The sequence below is a fragment of the Triturus cristatus genome, chromosome 12 (genome assembly GCF_964204655.1).
Source record: "Triturus cristatus chromosome 12, aTriCri1.1, whole genome shotgun sequence".
Taxonomy (NCBI): Eukaryota; Metazoa; Chordata; class Amphibia; order Caudata; family Salamandridae; genus Triturus; species Triturus cristatus.
In genome coordinates, this window is record NC_140595.1 from 833,622,819 (window position 1) to 833,636,847 (window position 14,029).

The window sequence follows — 14,029 nt, forward strand, 5'->3', positions numbered from 1 at the left end:
CCCCGGTGGAGAAACAGCGTGGAGGTCCCGCGCTCCTGTGAAAGCGCTGACGATCTGGGAGCCCACCCCAGTCGCGCGCTGCCTGTGCCTGGAGTGCCTTCCTTATATTGGCACGTTTGGAGATAATTTGGATTGCCTAGGACGCTGCAGCCAGTGTGTGGAGACTGGGTCTCGAGGGGCGTGTGTGAGCGGGCGGCCATCTTTAAGTCAGGCGCCTGCGCCAATCCCCTGCGAGGGACCCCCGGCGGCCATTTTGGAGTCAGGCGAGAGCTGGAACTAGGCAACGAGCATTGATTCATGCAACTGGAAACACTGAAAGTCATCAAACAATGACAAAAACAACAGAAAGAGCCTCAAAGTCATCAAGCACTGGCAAAAGTAACAAGACAAACCTGAATGTCATCAAGCATTTGTAACTACAACTAATAGTGAAAATTAATCAAGCTTTGGCAAATTCAAGGGCCATTGAGTTGAAATCTCGTCACTAACACACTAATCTCAACGAAAGGCCGGGGTCCTCACCATGGCTACTTCACCGGTTCGCCCATCAGGATCCATGTCAGCCAACGCTGGACAGATGGGGATGCTCGGAGTGTCGTTTCTGCGCCCACCCGAACCGCTGGTCCTAGAAACAGGAGGAGGCATGGGTCTCCGGTGGAAGGAGTGGCTCGAGGACTTTGAAGACTTTATGAGAGGGTCGCAGGTAACGGATGCCGGCCAACAGCTAATTGCACTACGCAACTTAATAGGCAAAGACGTTGGGCAAATCATAAAGGAATTACCCACAGCAGATGCGGCGTCTTACACGGACGTGTGCGTAGACCTCAACAGGAAATTCTTGCACAAGAAAAATATTGATTATGAGAGGTATACGTTCAATTTAGCAGCCCAAGAAAAAAATGAACCGATGTGTGCTTTCATCACTCGCCTTCGACGTCTAGCACGCTATTGCGAGTTTGACTCGTTCTCGACTGAAGATGCCCTGCGCCTGAAGGTCTTTGAAGGGTGCCAGTCTGAATCTCTCAGACGGAAACTGTTGAAGAAGAGTTACTCGCTGGATGAAATAGAAGAGATGACGCGGGTGGAAGATCAAGCCGAAAAGCATGCAATTAAAGATGGAAGCTGGGAGAAGTGAGAAGCGCGAGCAAGCCTTCAGACTTCAATCTCACAACGGACGCAGACATTCTCCAGCGAAATCAAGATCTTCAAGGGCAGTGCCTCGGCGTAATCGTAGCCCCAGTCGAACCGTGAGACGGAGGGAACGGCATCTCAAATGCTATCGGTGTGACTTTGATTTTCCCCACACGGACGGATGCCCCGCCATGGGTCAGTCGTGCCGGAAGTGCGGAGGGGAGAACCATTTCGAAAACGTCTGCGGAAATTACAGGAAAAGTAAACACAAAGATCAGGAAAGGACATCTCGGTCCACGAGCACGCGGCATCAGGACGAAGCAGTGCGTTATTGCAGAGATTCGTCAACAGGCTCATCTCGCTCCAGTTGTCAATCTCGCAGAAGCTACAGATCTCGACACACATCATCTCAAGAATCAAGGTCGCTGTCTCCCATCTCGCAAGACAGTGACGAGTACGTGTGCTTGGTTGCTGACCCTGATCGACTAAAGAAATATCCCCGGCTCAGCATCCAAGTTGAAAAGCACTGGACCAAGTTTGTCATGGACAGCGGAGCCTCTTTAAATTACATGCCAGTGGCGGAATACCAGCGATTCAAGCCACCTCCACGACTAAGCCCGGCTCATGTGAAAGTATACACGTGGATGTCACGAAAGCCACTCACCTGTCTGGGGAAGTTCTCAACGCAGCTCACGTACAAAGATCGGACCATTCCTGCGTACATCCATGTCATAGAAGAGCCAGAGGCCGACTGCCTCCTGAGTCTTCCGACCGCCGAACGGCTACGACTTGTGGACATTCTGTACCGTGTTGATGATGAACTGGATGTGACGCGGAAATTCCCAAAGCTATTCACTGGCCTGGGGAAGATGGCTCATTGCCAAATTAGACTGCACATCAATGAACAAGTAGCGCCTGTCGCTCAACACCATCGACGGGTTCCTTTCCATCTTCAACACGCAGTCGAACAGGAGTTACAAGATCTGCTTGCTGCGGACTTCATTGAAAGGACGGATGGACCCACACCCTGGGTCTCTCCAGTAGTCGTAGTACCAAAGAGAGGAGAACCTGACAAGGTCAGGCTGTGTGTTGACATGAGGGCACCCAACACAGCCATCGAGAGAGAAAGACACCCAGGGCCACACATCAGTGACATGATTGCGTCATTCAATGGAGCTCGGATATTTTCCAAACTGGATCTCAATAAAGGGTACCATCAATTGGAACTACATGAGAAGTCGCGCTACATCACAACTTTTTCCACTCACATTGGCCTCTTTCGATACAAACGACTTAGTTTTGGCGTGTCCTCCGCGGCTGAAATCTTCCAAGAGGCCATTAGGAAGACGATTCATCACATCCCGAATGCCCTCAACTACAGTGATGATATCCTGGTATATGGGTCCAACACACAAGAACACGACACTGCTCTGGAGCGAGTCTGCCATGCACTAATGGAAGCCAATCTCACCTTAAACAAAGCTAAGTGTGAGTTCCACAAGTGCACGTTGAAGTTCTTTGGCCACATCTTCTCCCAAGCGGGAATGAGACCAGACCCAGAGAAAGTGGCGGCGCTGAATGACTCCCCCAGCCCCCGAGATGTAGGGGACAATCCTCGCCCAATATGAATCGGAAGGTGATCAAAGGCACATAATTGCCTATGCGAGCAGGAGTCTGACGGAGGCAGAGAAAGCCTACTCGCAACCCGAAAAGGAAAGTTTGGCCGTTGTCTGGGCCTGTGAGCACTTTCACATCTTTGTATATGGAAAACACTTTACGCTAATTACTGATCATCAGGCCCTCATCACCATCTTTGGCAACCCTCGGGCCAAAATGCCACCAAGAATAGAACGTTGGGGCCTTCGCCTCCAAGAGTACACATACACGATTGTGCACAGGCCGGGAAAAGCTGAAAACCCTGCTGACTATATGTCAACAACAAACTGTAACAACAAAGTGCAGATCGTCGGTAGCAGAAGAATATATATGCTTTGTGGTGGACCAGGCCCGGCCACCCGCAGTCCCATTAGAAGCCATCATAGACCCCACTCTTGAAGACGCTACCCTGTGAGAAGTAAAGCGACGTACGCAAAACAATGAGTGGAGACACCTAGATGCTGCCAACCCAAACAGTGCTGTTGACAAACACGAACTTGCAGCCTTCAAGCACGTAAAGGAAGAACTGTCAGTAGCCACAAACGGACTACTTCTAAGAGACAATCGGATAGTCATCCCAAGACATCTACGCCAGGGCGTCATCAATCTGGCTCATGAAGGCCACCGAGGCATTGTGGCCACCAAGAGAGCTCTGAGGGAAAGATTGTGGTTCCCGGTTCTCGACCAAATGGTAGAGAACACCCTGAAGGACTGTCCCCAATGCCAACTGGTCAGTCGACCTGATCCTCCCGCTCCGCTACAAATGTCCCGATTACCGGAGGGTGTGTGGCAGCAGGTTGCCGTAGACTTCTTTGGGCCATTCAAGTCGGGACAGTACATCCTGGCTATCATGGACGAATACTCTCGGTTCCCTATTGCGCAACTCATCACATCAACCAGAGCGTCAAGCACAATACCGGTGTTGGATGAAGTGTTTGCTGCATGGGGTATCCCCAGAATAGTAAAAACGGACAATGGGCCCCCGGTCAACAGTCTTTGCACACTTTGCCAAACACCTCAATTTCAAGCATCGCAAAATCACACCTCTGTGGTCGCAGGCTAACGGAATGATTGAGAGATTCATGTCCACCCTAAAGAAAGCCATTCAACATTCAGAAGTGGCGCGACAAGACATCCAGAAAGTGCTAAATGAAGTCCTGCGGGCCTACAGGAACACGCCTCACTCCACGACGGGCAAGTGTCCTGCCACCTTAATGTTGGGCCGGTCCGTGCGCACTCGTATATCTATGGTTGATTGGACTGATAAAGCAGTGTGTCATGAATCTGACTCTGATGAAATCAAGAAAGAGAAAATGAAGATGTATGCGGATCATCGCAGACGAGCTGCCCCGTCTGGGATTTAGGAAGGCGACTGGGTATTGTGGAAACAAGAACAGCAAAAGAAGACTGACTGTCGCTTCAATGAGACTCCTCTGGTTGTTGTCAAACAAAAAGGGACTATGATCACTGCAGAGTCAGATGATAAGAGAATAACCAGGAACATGGCGCACTTTCAGAAGTGCAGTCCCACAGTCAAAGAGTTTCTGGATGGTCCCATCAGAGGGGAAACTAGACTAAGTGAAACCGAGATCTGTGCTCAGTCACCGAGAGTGGCTCCTAATGGAGGAGAACAAGACTGTCCGGAAGGCAATGTTCGTCCTCGCCGGCACATCAAGAAACCGAGTCGCCTGATCGAAGAACTGTAACTATGTGACATTACTCGGGTAGACCCAAAACAGGAAATTAAGAGTGATTTAATTCGTTAAGAAAGGGGGAGATGTAATGTAGGGTTGAGAGAGCGGACTCCAGGACCGCCTCGGCCAGGGAGGCGTGGACGGGGCGGGATCAGGGAGGGGAGAAAGGCAATGCTCGGGAAAAGGGCAGTGTAACGTAGGCGAGAGAAGAAGTAGGGTGTAAGAATAAAGATAGCGTGACTCTTACCTCGTGTCCGAGTCCTATATACGTAGGACACTACACTTGGTTCACAGGATGTTGAGCTGGCACAGAGACTGATCCACTCTACAAAGAACATTTTTTGTAGCTGGGTCTGTCATCTGCTTTCTTCACTTCCCTCGTACCCCCCACCCCCAACAGTCAAAATGGGGGGGGGGAAATCAGTATGATGCAGCCAGCGCTGGTTGCTTCATAACCCTTTTTTTCCAGTCCTGATAACCACCCCACCGCTCTTTCCTTCTCCACCCGATTCTACGTTCACCACCACACTGATTGCCAAAGCCAGTGGGTCGTTTAATAGGGTAGTTCCGTTGTACATAATACCTTCTTGGTTATTTATTAGATAATAAAAATGCTTATAATACTTTTCAACTTGCTGCACAGCAGACACACTGCTCTTCAACATAGCTTAAAGACCCAGCCAAAGCCAACCGCTGTGGCTAAACACTTCTAAGGTTCCAAAGCGAGATCTATTGGCTATGTTAATGCTTGTTTACAGTAGATTTTAGTTGCATCGTATGAAGACAAAGCAATGGCAATTTTTTTGAAAACCGATTTGCTTGGCAGGAATAACAAAATCAAGTGGCAACCGTATCATACAACATTTCCGGCCTCAACTACAGACAGCTTTCATTGTCTGTTTGCGAAAGACCTCTTGTGGACCATACCAAAAACTTACAGTGGGCTTTGTGCCCGCCTGCTTACGGTTGCTTGGCTTTCTTGTCACTCTCATTTCCTTGCTTCATGTTTGATGACATTCCTTCCTCCTCTTAATCCTGTCCGTACCCCAGAGCAAATCTTCTATACCATCCTTTCGATTGGAAGACTTGTATTCTTGCACTGCTCATATTTACTACTTTTACTTTTGCTATTGGCATTCCACATGAGTACATGTGTTTTATTACTCTCTGTACGGTGTGTTTTCTTTCTGCATTACTTAACCCCTGCCAAATAGCAATCGCCTACCTCACACGCTGTGTGTTGCACCCTCGCTGCCTATGTTTTTCTTATTTCATCCCCAGCCACAAACTTGTATTCTGCAATCCACGCAAAGTCTTCATTTCTTGCCCTGTAACATGCTACCTCCATCTGCTTCTCCACTAATCCCCCACCCATCAAAATCGTCATAATGTGTTTTGGAAGGCCCAGCATCTGCCATTTGCTGTTGGGTCAATCAGTTAAAAAAAAAAAAAAGAAAAAACATGTATGCAAGTAAAAATGTATAATTCTTGTTATTTACTTCTAAAAGTGCCTTCCATTTTTATTCCCATACTACACTGCATCGCCAAAAAGCATCAGCAAAGCCCACAGGACAAAAGGAGAGATGTGCTAGCTTTGCCAATGCTCTTTAGCATGGGCCAAGCAAACGCATGTCATGGTGAACCTTGTAACGTTTCAATGTAAGAAATTGGGAGCAGGATACGATTCTACTTCATGAAGCAATAAAGTTCAATGAATTATGGGACACACATGGAGAACGAGCAAAAGCAGGTTTTATGGATTCTGCATGGACTGTCCAAGAGTTCAAAGGATGAACAAATTTGTGTCGGAAAAGTAAGTAGCAATAGGTAGTGTGGACCTCGACACGTGGGAGGACCAAGCACAGAGGGCATTCTCTATGTGAGAGTCTTAAGAGGGTCTGGGACCGCCAGATCCCAAAATAGATTTTCAGGATAGCCACATAAGAAAACTTTACATATGTAGTTAGGATCATGTATTCGATAAAGAAACATACAGCTGTCCTGGTTTAACAGAAGTTTATGGCTAGATTCTTGATCCTTATTAGAAAGGAGGCATCTACTCGCAGGAGAAGCCCAATAGTACAAATTGAAACCGGGAGTGCAAGACCACCTTGGTTAAATGGATATTTTAAGAACTTGATAGTCCGATGTGCACGCCTGTATCCCCAGATGAAGCTACCTACTATCCCGTCTAGTTTCTTAAAAAACAGATTTAGTAGTTTCAAAGGAAAAGACCTAAATAAATAAAGAAACTTAGGAAGAATTGTCATTTTAACGATGTTGCATCGTCCAATAACACTGATAGGGAGCTTATGCCAGTTCTTGAGTTTCTTGGCAGTCTCAGTCAACAATACTTTGTGATTTAATTTAATGATATTTTGAATCTGAGGGGTCATACAGACGCCAAGATATGTGGCTTCTGGGCAGCTTCCCATTATAGGGATATCTGGTTTGTAATTCCATAAGATCTGAGTTTTGTCGATATTCAACTTATAGCCAGAAAAAATACCAAATCTATCAGCCTCTTGAGTAATTAGTTCAAGAGACCGGGCTGGGTCCGTCGAAAAAATTGCAATATCATCCGCATAGGCGTTAGGTTTTAGTTTGTTGAGTCCATGAGATAATAGCTCAATGCCTTGATTCAACAAGACTATTTGAATAAAAGGTGCTATGTATAAAGTAAACAGCAGGGGAGACAGAGGGCACCCCTGTTGTGTACCCCTGTTAATTCGGAAAGCCCTAGACTGTGAACCCGCATAGCTCAATATAGTCTGAGGTGAGCGATAAAGCGCCTTTACCCATATTAAAAACGGATCAGAGACTCCCATTGCAAATAGAGTAGGCCAGAGATAGTCCCATGCCACCCGGTCGAACGCTTTCTCTGCGTCTAAGAGTATCATTCCTAATTTGACATTAATTTGCTCAGCCAGATCGAATGCCATAATCGCAGTATTAATGTGGCTGGACGTGTCTCTTCCCTTGATAAAACCATGCTGTTTCCCTGAGACCAATTTCAACATTAATGGAGAAAGGCGATTAGCCAGGATCTTTGCAAACAATTTGTCATCAGCATTAATAAGTGAAATCGGACGATATTATCCGCATACTGCTGGTGGCTTCTTCTTCTTCTTTAGGAAGAATACCACATTTGTATTATCCCACGATGGTGGTACCACGCCCGATTCCCCTATTTCACGAATAACTTTGACGAACAATGGAGTTAGTACATTTTTTTAAACTTTGTAACATTCGATCAGGATCTGATCTTCTCCCGCAGCCTTGCCCAAGGGGAGAGATGCTAAAGCCAACCAGATATACTCAACCAATATCTCTCGTTCCAATTGGTCAACGTCCTGAGCTGTTAGCACTGGTATTCGAGGATTGTCTAAGTATCGAGAAACCTCTTCTAGTTCTATTGGGTTTGAGGGAGCATATAGATCTTCATAAAAGAGCACAAATTGCTCCAAGATCGACCGGGCTTCGGTGTATGAAACATTGTCCGCTCCTTTAATTTCAGCGATTTGCTTTTAGACCTTTTATCAGCGATTTTATAGGCGAATACTCTGCCCACTTGCTCACTATACTCGTATTGTTCTGAGCTAAATTTATTAAAAACAGCTGCTGCTCTTTCCTTGATAATCCCTAATGCTGTCCCTTTCGCTTCTATTAATTTAAAATAAATTGGTGATTAATCTTCCTCCTGTCCTCTAACAGATTGTGCATGAGAAAGTTCTAAACTAGTTGAAGTCATAAGAGCCGCCTTAACAGAAGCCTCCTTAAGTCTTATTTTTAGACAATATAAATTGCTGAGTGATGCCTCTTATGAATGCCTTCATAGAGTCCCATATCATATTGGAAGACGCAGTGCCAATATTGAAATACAGAAATTCAGCTAAAAGCTTCCCCATACTCAAAGTATATTCATCATCCGATAGCAAATATTGTGGAAAAGAAAAAGGCCGTCCTATCTTAACAGCAGGCGCTGGCTGAATTGTAAGTAGAATTGGGTTGTGGTCCGAGGTGATCTTTGGACAAACCTCCATCTTAGCTGCGCTCAAAACTGTGTTACTGACCCAAGCCATATCCAGCCTTGAGTACTGCCTGTGTGGGCAATTATAAAATGTAAACCCCGGGGCGTCTGGGTACAGAGCTCGCCAGGCATTCTGTATATCATGTAAGCGAGCGAGCTCCAAAATTGCAGACCGTACTTTCGGCATCCTTGAAATCAAGTGCCGAGAGGTTGAGTCTAAAGTATGATTCATAATGCAGTTAAAATCTCCCATGACTATTAAGGTTCCCTGGAATTCAAGTAGATTTAGCATAAGCGTATTGAAGACTGCTGGATCGTCTGTATTAGGTCTGTAAATCACAGCTAAAACATATTCAATACCATGGACCACCAGTTGAGCAATAGCCCACCTCCCCCTGACAGCCATGACCCGATCAGTTTTATAATCCAAAACTTTGCTAGCTAGTATAGCCTCACCCCTTATTGAAACTGTCTGAGATGAGAAGACAACAGTGTTATAGCCAAGTTGATTAAGCAGTGTCCGGTCCTTGTAAACTATATGAGTTTCAGTTACTAAAACCAAATGAGGACGATATATCTTTAGCTCTTCGCGTACAAGTTGGCGTTTACGAGCGGCATTCAGCCCAGAAACATTCAACATATAAACTTAATCACTGCAATGATATAGCAACAACTTCTTCATTTGGAACAAATATCCTTAAAACACATCCAAAAACTTCTCCCACATGGGGAAAAAATATCATGTCTAGCTCCCTTTCTTTTACCCTGCAGCAATCCAAACCCACCCCAACCCCGTGTCTCACAAAAAGAATCACCCCCCCCTTATTGCTGTCTACAAGACAACATTCAAGGAGGTTCTGGTGCAGATTGTTCCCAGTTCGAAACAGCAAAACGTGTTCAAAGGCATATAAAGAAAAAAAGAAAAACAGAATCGGCAAACTGAGTTTGGCAACATCAAAAAAAAGTACAGAGAAACCTCTCAGGCTCCTGTCGGCAAGAAATCAAAACTTCCTGAGCCTCGCACTCCGTAAATACTAGCTTAGTAGAGCCATCTTTTATAATTTTTAAGCATCCCGGCTCCTGAAGAAACACCTGCGCACCAGCAGCCTTCAAGGGGTCAATAAGTTGGCGAAGTTTCCAACGTCGCTCCATAGTGTCCTTACAGAAGTCAGATCTGACAAATATTGAAAAAAGAGTTTATGCGTATTGGGGTAGTTGGCCTTGCTTTGATGGAAACTGCTTGCCGTAAAAGAAAATTACCTAGACAGATTAAAATAGGTCTAGGAAAACGTCCGGGGGGTTTATTAGTAATCAATGGTAGTCTGTGAGCCCGTTGGACTTGGCTATCCCAGTCCCAGTCAGCCAGATCCGGGAAAGATCCCAGTCAGCCAGATCCGGGAAAGATTTCTCAAGTAGGTTGACCATATATGCTCAGCAATCCGCCCCTTCCGATCCTTCTGGTACCCCAAACATTCGTAAGTTATTACGTCGTTGACGATTTTCCAAATCCTCGACCTTCAGCTGGATAGTTCTTAACTGAGTTTCATGTGTGTCTGAAAGTTCCATAGTTCTGCTCATGTGGTCTTCTGTGTCAGATACTCTCTGCTGGAGCTCAGTTATATCAGAAGTGAGAGAAGCTATCTGGTTTTTAACCTCTGAGAGGGTAAATCTAATAGCAGAGCTGTCAGCTCTAGTTTGAGCGTAATAGTCCCGAGCTTCGACTCTCTGTACTTGTAGTGCCTGAAGAATTTCTAACAGCGATATTTGTTCAGAAGGCTGACTAGAAGCTGGCTGTATATCCGTTTGATCCCCTTGTATCGCTATAGTAGTCAATAAGGGTGTTAGAGAGGGGGGCATCGAAAGTCATCCCTGACTGTTAGTACCCCTGCCACTGGTACTAATACAGTTGTTTCCTTGTCCCCTATCCACTGCCGGAGGGTCTGGAAGAACCTGAATAGTTTGAGTGATCAAGTCAGAATTAGAGCCAGAAAGACACAAAATTATTCTCTTCACATCGCCCTTTTTTGTAACCCACTTTCGAAGCGGGCTGTTGGTTGCATCAGTTTTGACAGGGTTAATAGGAATATCACGTTGTTTATCAAGAGCCTTCTTTTTATTCTGTCTTTGTGCTCTAGTTTTGGTGGCCCCTTTATTGTGTTTGTCCGTCGGGATTCCATCCTTGCTATCCTCCGTAATACGCTCTTCACAACTAACTGTTATCCATTCATTACAGGAAGTGTCTGTATCCTGTGAGCCTTCCTTAGTCCCTGAGTTAGTTTCCAGCGTATCAGCTGCCCCAGCGAATATGGGATTGGTACTATGTCCCAAGTTCTGCGTACCAGCAATCTTAATATCCATACCGATTGTAGCAGCACAGGACCCCCTGCCTTCAGGTGATTCTGCATATTTCTTAAAGTCCTCACTGTTACCCACTGCAGAGATGCCGTTACTGGTTGATTCTGTGGAGATTGTGAGAGCAGTGAAGGCTGTGGAAGCTGACTAACGTTCAAGAGCTCCGAGTCTCAAATGGGAGAGTATGGGGCAGGTTCAGTCAGGTTCTCCCTTGAGGCTACTGTGTTGTCTATTACTGCTATATCTTCCAGAGAAGTTAATAGACTTGTATCCTTCTGTGTCTTTTCTCCCCCAAATGGTGACACAGCCGTAATGAGTGCGCTCACCATATCAGTTTCTGGTGGATAGCTAGCTGTCCCCCCTGGGTTGATTACAGTAAAAGTTTTCCCAGATTGCAGCACTTAAGATAGGGCGACCTACCCATGAGGCAGAATGCGCTGAGCCGGCTTTTTCTACCCTCTCTTAACCTTCCTCTCCGACGGTGACGGTTTCTACAGCTCCTCCACTAGCCAATACTGCGGCCGAGCGAGCGCCAGCATGTCCACCCTTCAAAGGATTTGCTTTAGGTGGCCCCATTATCTGTAGTTTGCTGTGGAAGGATAGGCAAGCTAGCGAGTTGCAATACACATGAGCAACATGTCAGAAAGAAAGCCCGGGGCATCCAGTGGAAAACAGCAAAACCCGGAGTGGAACTCGATCAGCCAGCAGAATCATGCAAACAATCTGGAGTATCTCTCAATGTATATTAATGGCTTCAGCCTTGTTCTCGCCCCACATCTGCAGTTGGTGCATCCCGTTCTGTCCTGCGATGTCCGGTCAGGTCCGCAAAATTTACCAAGGTCTCCTGACCCGCTGGCCCATCGAATCAATCAGCTTCGCTCAGCCTCTCCCTTAGATCCCGGGAGAAGAGAAAGACAGGAGTGGAGCAAAGCAAAGGGCTGAGATCCAGCGTATCAGCGTGTAAATGCGTGTAAGAGCTTCTCTCCCTTGTGAATTTTAGCGGTTTTAGGAGTTACACACAGCTTCTATAGTTACTCATATTTTCCCGTTACTGGAAAGCTATTGCCATACCATTGCCATCGCCTTCATGCTTTCGTGCCTGGGACCGGCAAGTATCACGGAGCAGTTCTGCACCGACCTCCTAGCGACAGCGTCAATCCGCCATCTTCCTTTCCACTTGATAGGTGAAGAGAGGAAAAGAGTGAGAAAGGCAGCCTAAGGAAGGGTACGTTTCATGACACTGAGGGGCCTAGCTAATGTTTGGCAAGAAATAGCCATTACGTAGTCTCTACCGACTTATTTTACTAAATTTCCGCTGTTGCATAATCCATTACTTCCGGATATATTCCAGGATAGTATCGCTAAACAGTGGGCGAGTCATGGGGTAGTAAAACTAGCGGATCTCTATGATGGTGATGGCCTTCGTACTTTCCAAAATCTGAAAGATTCTTTTCTTATAGCACGCCAACACTACTATAAGTATTTTCAATTTAGGGATTATTTGTAAGATCACAAGGGCTCAAGACGTTGGAACCCCATCAATTAATGGCTTTTTCCATGAACCTTTTCAGGGAAAACTGATCTGCGCTGCGTACCGACTATTTAACTAGGAAAGATCGGATCCTCTTGGTCTTTTAGCTGGGAAATATCTGTTACAACTTTAGAAACTGCACTCTTTACAATCAAAGACGCAGTATGGTCTATTAATCTAAGACTCCAACAATTTAAAACTATATGCATGCTGTATTATACAACTGATAAGGTTGCTAGATGTGGACAAACAACGACTCAGTATTTAAATAACAGGACAAATTGTCCTAAATGTGGGGAATATGGTGTTAATATTGTCCATATGTTTGCTATATGCCCTATGTTAGTGGCCTTCTTGCAGGAGGTCATGTCTATCTTAAGAAAGCGGCTCGGATTGGATGTGGCCCTCGCTATCAGAGAGATAATGATGGGTTACAGCGATAATCTTAATCAAGTAAAGGGGGCATTAATAGCTATTGTGATAGTCACGGCTAGATTGACGATCGCCCGTGCATGGATCTCTCCAAAGCCATGCACTGCAATGGAGTGGTGGAGCATCTTTATTCAAATCTTTGAACAAGAAAAAGCTTTGGCCAAGGTTAGAGGTCTTAAGGCGCTACAGAAATTTTATTCTATTTGGCATGGTATGAATCAGGATTAATTTATCAAATACTCTACTTGTTTTCACTGCTTATTACTTATTATACTAATTTGCCTTATTAATCTTTCGTCTTTTTCTCTTTTGGATTATTCTCCCCCGAGAAAACGAATTTTATATGAAAAAGCATACAATAAGGTATTTGTTGTTTGTATTCTTTGTGATTGTCTCCTTTGCAAAAAAAAATCATATTAAAAAAAAGAAAGAAAACTTACCATACAAGTGATCTAAATGCAATGAGTTGACAGTATTTCTGAAACGCTGCCGTGGATATGGCTGCCCTGGACCCTTGCGGATGTCTATGCTCTACACGGACTGCGCAGTCTCGCTTCTGTGAATCACCGCCAGTCTAGCAAAGACTGTGCCGCCTCTGGTGGGTGAAGTGCTGATTATCAGTCATAGCTAGTCCCAATAGTCAGTGGACAGGTTACAGGTTCATCTAGAAATTTCCCCCAGGAAACAGGTTGCTAAGGAGATTCAATAAATGCAACGCCAACAGTAAGGAGGGTAAAAACATCCCATAGAGACGAGCTGAGGAGGTTTCCCTAATGCTTTTAATCCAACTTTAGCCACACTGAAATGTTTGATTAACAGTCATGCATCTTCATCTTTTGCCCAGTTTTGCAAGTCTCAATGAGGGTTAAAGACACTTAAGTGAAAGAGCAGCCTATGCATACACCTTAGTGCACTATCTCCCTCTCTTCTGGGTCCCAGGCCCTCAAACTTCAAACAATGATCCAGTAAAGCCCAGGATCCAGAGCAACAGCTCAACACTGCATATTACTCTCACAGCAGAGGGAGTGCAGTCCATGTAACATCCAAACAAAAGAAACGCTGAAATCTTCAAGAGATAAAAAACAAAACTTACCGAAGTGTGGGACCAGTAGGAATAATCAAAGGTGAAGTTCTTGGGGGGATCCTTCGGCTGCTTGGGATTGCTGATACCTAAAGGAGAGAATAGCCATGTCAGCTCTACGA

General features: G+C 45.5%; 1 protein-coding gene across 2 annotated transcripts in view; it reads right to left on the reverse strand.

The window, feature by feature from the left end:
* KIF1C (kinesin family member 1C) overlaps positions 1-14,029 on the reverse strand; it is a 949,797-nt gene that overhangs the window by 745,558 nt on the left and 190,210 nt on the right. For both annotated transcript variants that reach the window (XM_085638138.1, XM_085638139.1), the window contains exon 3: positions 13,920-13,996. In XM_085638138.1, the coding sequence (XP_085494264.1) occupies positions 13,920-13,996 (77 nt within the window). The remainder of the gene's footprint in view (positions 1-13,919; positions 13,997-14,029) is intronic.